General features: G+C 38.5%; 1 protein-coding gene across 1 annotated transcript; it reads right to left on the bottom strand.

The window, feature by feature from the left end:
* Nucleotides 1-214: 214 nt before the first annotated feature.
* On the bottom strand, nucleotides 215-4,286 carry eaf2 (ELL associated factor 2). Its single transcript, XM_028394529.1, has 6 exons — nucleotides 4,084-4,286; nucleotides 3,617-3,711; nucleotides 3,002-3,138; nucleotides 2,647-2,828; nucleotides 2,291-2,518; nucleotides 215-1,943 (listed from the first exon to the last, which is right to left on the bottom strand). Exons 1-6 carry the CDS (start codon nucleotides 4,184-4,186, stop codon nucleotides 1,900-1,902), a joined length of 789 nt encoding a protein of 262 aa, XP_028250330.1. The 5' UTR covers nucleotides 4,187-4,286; the 3' UTR covers nucleotides 215-1,899.
* Nucleotides 4,287-5,245: the final 959 nt, after the last annotated feature.

The raw sequence follows: 5,245 nt of genomic DNA, 5'->3' as shown, positions 1-5,245 counted from the left end.
TTTTGTTATCAGTTTACATTTGAATTCATTGTGCATATTATCCCCTCTAGTGGAGCTAGAATTATACATATAATGTATGTATACAACAACTTTCTTAACATTCATCCAACCAAAAACAGACCTCTGCTTCAATGTTTTCTTATGAAGCTATGGAGAAAAAAAATGTACTTGTACTGGAACAAAAAAAAATAGAAACTAGTACAAAAGCAGACAAAACCATTAAAATATTTTATTTTTCCAAAAAGAAACTCCTCTCAGAGAATTTACATGAGATTCTCTGGGTTCACCATTCTCCATAAAGGATAAACACAAATATTTTAAATTCAAAGACACGTCCATCAGTTAGGATGTCAAAGAAACAAAGCTCAGCAGCAGTGATAAAGGGCTTGTGACACAACCATCAGGAAGGCCTATGTCAGAAATGGCAGAGGCAAATAACTAAAAAGGCACATGGCGTTCTTTAAGACTCACAGTGAGGTGCAGTATCAATGCATCTGGCTTGTTTTGCAGTACAGTTCATAGCAAGTTGCACTTCCAATTACTAGGTTAATAAAATATATAGAAAATATAAGCGATTCACTGTTGGTCGAGTATATTTAGAAATATAAATAATTAGATTCAAGTATTGCAGGTTTAAAGCTACAAAGCATGACCCTAACTGAGTCAACTGAGTACTAGTGCACTACTTTGCCAGAAATCAGACCCACTTATATACTAAATTATTATAATATGATATCATGTTTTTTTTAAATGAATAAATGAATAGGTGCAAAGCACAATATGCAGCATTTAAGTATTTTAGCCTCTTTGAGCTTATGGTTTTGGCTTCTCTGTTCATTCAACTCTTGTTTCTAGACACAGCAGGCAGCTGCTTGTTTAACCACAGAAACAACTAGCAGGCAAACAGCTACACAAGTTTACTACTAACATGTGTCTTGTCACTTTACCAGCACCTTTGATTGGGCTGTTTTCATGGAAGAAGAAAAAAAAAAGTACCTACAACTAGTGGTTGTTGAGGGGGTCTAAAAAAATGAAGAGGCGGCGGTTCCTCTACATGCATGCCCAGAGTTCCTGCAGTGTAAGAGGTAAGAGAACCTACAGCGGAGCATGCAGCAGCTGAAGCTCCAGAAAAAAACAAACAAAAAAACAAGAGGGAATATTGGACTAGAAAACATTGTCAATATGTCATTCTATATGTATAAATAATCCACTGTCCACAAACATTTGTGCAGTTTCTTATGTGATATCAATGAAATGATGTCAGCCAGAGCAGCCAAAGTTAATATAATTCATGCAGAGTTAAAGAAAAAGACTTGACTTTCAGCTTCAGTTTCTCTAATCCTAAGAAAAAGTCTCCTCAGGTAACTGAAATTGAGAGCAGAAGGCTCATTGTAAAACTTCTGACCGGTCGCAGCTGAGACCATCACACTAAAGCCATTAATAACTGATATGTGACCGAAGGCACAAGCTAAGGCCGATGCTAAGCTGAGACACTGAGACTAAGGCAGCGGTGGTTTAAGACGACTGACTGATGATCAGAAACATCTACACAACATGAACACAAGTGTCTCACATTTCCATGATCAGTTTAACCACGTGTGAGCATCCAGTGAGACACCTGACAGACACCGTGCCATAGTTCATCTACCCTTCTTACAACAACAGTGCATCTCTCTGAATTAAGATGGCTCTTTAACATAGTCTTCACACACAAAAGAAATAAATGACATGATTTTTTTTTTGGCAGAGAAGGAACACATATTTACGAGTAGAACTGTGAATTTGTAGAGAAGACGGCCCTGACATTAAAGGAACCAGGACAGGTCTATGACTGGCTTCATTTACTCCTCACTGGGAATCCTCCTGATGTCCACTGGCAGCCGGATGTCGTCATATAATTCAGTCGCTTTCACTGCCTGATTCACTCAGCTGGAGGTCATTCTCTGCCGAACACAAATGTTTGAAGGCTGATTACAAAGAACAGATTGTACTTGTACATTTTCTTCTTTGCTAGGTTGTTAGAACATTTTGTTCTCACTGCAGTTTACTCTGCATTCTTCATACAAAGTTGTCACATAAAATAAGTAACTACAACCTCATGTTGTCTCAATCACACACCCAATCCACTCACAATGTTGCAGAACGAAGAACACTTTAAAAATTACGCTGGCACTTACTAAGAAAATGCTACGTGGAGCCACATTTGGACAACTGTGAGCTAGTACTAATTTCTGTGTAAACCTGAGGCTCATAGAGAAGTAAACCTCAGATGAACTTGCTTTGCACTCACTGAGTGTGTTCATGAGTCCTCCTCCGCTCTCCTGGTGGCGACTGCTGGTGCTAATGGTAGGCATGCTCTGGTTAACCGGGGCCGAGGGCATCATAGAAGTCCGTCGTTCGTCTTCTGAATCGCTGCTGCTGGAGCTATCGTCACTGCTGGAGGACGATGAGCTGTTTGAGCCTGAGGAGCTGTCACTGCTGCTCATCTGATCCATGACCTGCGCCTCAGCCATCAACTCTTTATACGCAGTGCAAAAAAAGGGAGAAATGTGTGATCATTACTTTGACGTAAACACAGATAAAAACAGTCACTTTGTCCTTTACACATTTACGTCAATACAGGTTAAAGATACTGTGCCACGTTACCCCTCTCAATGTCATCCATGGGTGATGCTGGAGATGTCTTCTCTTTAGGAGGTGAACTCTTAGAGCTGATTGAAGTCTTATTGCTGCTGCTGCTGCTGCTGCTATTGCTACCCCTCATCTGCTGGCTTAGGCGACTGGTGTGTTGCTCCAGACGAGAATGAACCTTACTGCTTCCCTCAGCCCTAGAAACCAAAAGAATGAACAAAGACATGTACAATGTTTCAGTTACTCACATTGAAGATAAGACCAAGTAATTTTACACTGATAGCTGTTTCTAAGCAAAATCAGAAACAATAAAAGTTCAGTAAGTACAATGATGGTAACTTAAAATTGTAAAGATTTTTTTTTGGCTCACCTGGTTTTCTTCACAGCTATATTACTGTTGAGTTTTTCCAGTCTGTACTCTCCTGTATCATGGTTCACAATGAGGATGCACTCTTTCATGTAAGGCCGCTTGGAACCCTTGAAGACTGTTACTGGAGCACTTGAACCCTAAAATAAAGGAAATGCAAGGTGGAAATGTGACTAAAAGTACTCTCCTCAGGTGTAATGGTAAAAACTAGGAGTGGGCGATATGACAAAAATATTATATCACGATTTTTTAATGGAAAAATCACGATGACGATTTTATCACAATTTGTTTTTACATTGAAACTAATTTGCATGTTTCCGTGTAAAAGACTTAAGGTAGCCTATTCAAAAATTAGCAGTAGATTTAAAAGGCAAACAACAACATTGATAAAGTGACTAAGTATACGTTTTAAATAAACATGAAAATTTAAATAACAATTACAGAACAAAATATCAATAAGGAAAAACAAGTTCCAAACAATACTCAAGTTTTATTTCAAATCGGTTAAAAACAAAACTAATGTAATTCTGGATAGTATTATACAGTCAGGCCTTAAAAAAATTAACATGTTTCTTTATTGATTTGCATAGAAGAAGTTCTGTGGCACCAAATACTGACCTCTAGGTTTGGTAAAGTAATAGTGACTTGCTCTCCTTTGCCCACTTCAAGCTCCCCTTCACATGTTGTATCGATGGATGCTGGTTTGAAGTCATCTGTAAGAGAAACAAGTCAACTACTGGCGCACATTACAATTTTTAATCAATACACAAACAGCTGTGTTCTGTAGAGCTGCAGTTATCTATCAGTACCACCAGATGGGGCTATTTCACCGATAGACACAGCGCTAACATAAGCTAACAGTATGATGGCTTGGTGCATTAAGCCTTGATAACAGCAGACAGTAGAGCAAAAAAACTGAAAACTCTCATTTTATAATACGCGGCAGTAGCAGGCGGATACAAACAGGCAGACAAAGCGGCTAAAGTATCTCGAACTTGTCGCACAGGTGCCTCCGGATCTTTAGCTAATGAGCTAACTAGCATGCTACTGTTAGCTGCTGTGAAAGCGAGACGTAACCAACTTACATCGCACTGTGTGGAAGGCACTTTTAGGGTGTTTCTCGAACGTCTCTCCTAATTTTAAGGCATGTTCTTGGTTGTCAAAGTTGGAGTACGCCGTTCCATTCATTCTGTGAGTTTCATGAGCTGTTAAACTTTAGTTTCCGCTGTTTTATCTGATAACCATGTATGGCAGAGAGCTCCGGTCCAGCTCATTGACACTATTAAGTCCCGCCCCCTGCAAAGCCATCTTCGGTATGATTGGTCGGATGAACTGTTTCTGCCTTCTGGATTGACTCGAATGTCTGTCAATCAAAGTATGTAATGACAGCGCAGCTTTAGAGCAAATGTCACATGGGTTCTGGGCTAGAGCCAGTCTGTGGATATAAATCACGTAGAGTTGGACGTAGACAACGTCACGTTACGTCACGTCACTCGCGTTTTTGCCTCATGAATTTAATTAAATGTTATTTTTATTAAAAATAAAAATACATTAGAGAACCTAATACCAAATTTGCTTTTGTTTTGTTTTGTTTTAATGTTTAAATGCTTAAATATAATTCCCTCTTTAAGTGATTTTGATGTTTATAAACTTTCTCTTAAATTAAGTAACTTTCCTAGATAAGCTCTTTTATGCTGGACACTGATAAGAGAAAAGAGAGAAACATGTCTTGTTTGCCTACCAAGGGAAGTTTTGCACTTTACTATATAAAGAAAATTCACAGAGCTTGTTGCCCATAAAACCATAAATGTAAAAAACAGATCGTGAAATATCAATATATATATATATATATATATATATAAAGGAACATTTATTTATGTATCATATTAATTTTTTCTTTTTTTCATATTCTTTACTGCACTGTAAATATTATTCTCCTGTTTCATCTTCCCTGGCTTGTTTGTTTGTTTGCTTGTTTGTAAGCTGAGTTCTTATTTTCCTTTGAGCTCATTCACTTATTTGTCTTACAAAGCGCCGCTATTAGCACATTTATCATCATCGCAGCGGTCCCTGCATTTACACACACACTGCCCTATTATACATGAAATTATCAGCATCACTGGGCAGAGCTGTAAAGCTAATTACCGAATTAGCCAGAAACAGTCCGGTGCAGTGTGGAGGTCCTGCAGGTCTGTCATGTGAGAGCCTAATGAACCACAGCCGTGATGCTTTACTAACTGAGCGGCT

Source organism: Parambassis ranga, chromosome 21, assembly GCF_900634625.1.
Source record: "Parambassis ranga chromosome 21, fParRan2.1, whole genome shotgun sequence".
NCBI classification, from domain to species: domain Eukaryota; kingdom Metazoa; phylum Chordata; class Actinopteri; family Ambassidae; genus Parambassis; species Parambassis ranga.
This window is presented reverse-complemented; position numbering and strand designations above follow the sequence as displayed.

Bases quoted from the DNA above. Each gene is read 5' to 3' on its own strand.
- eaf2 (XM_028394529.1), bottom strand. From the start codon at position 4,186: ATGAATGGAACGGCGTACTCCAACTTTGACAACCAAGAACATGCCTTA. The intron at 2,829-3,001 runs GTGAGCCAAAAA...TTTGGTTTCTAG, and splicing joins ATAGCTGTGAAGAAAACCAG to GGCTGAGGGAAGCAGTAAGG. The intron at 2,519-2,646 runs GTAACGTGGCAC...CTGCGTATAAAG, and splicing joins CATGGATGACATTGAGAGGG to AGTTGATGGCTGAGGCGCAG.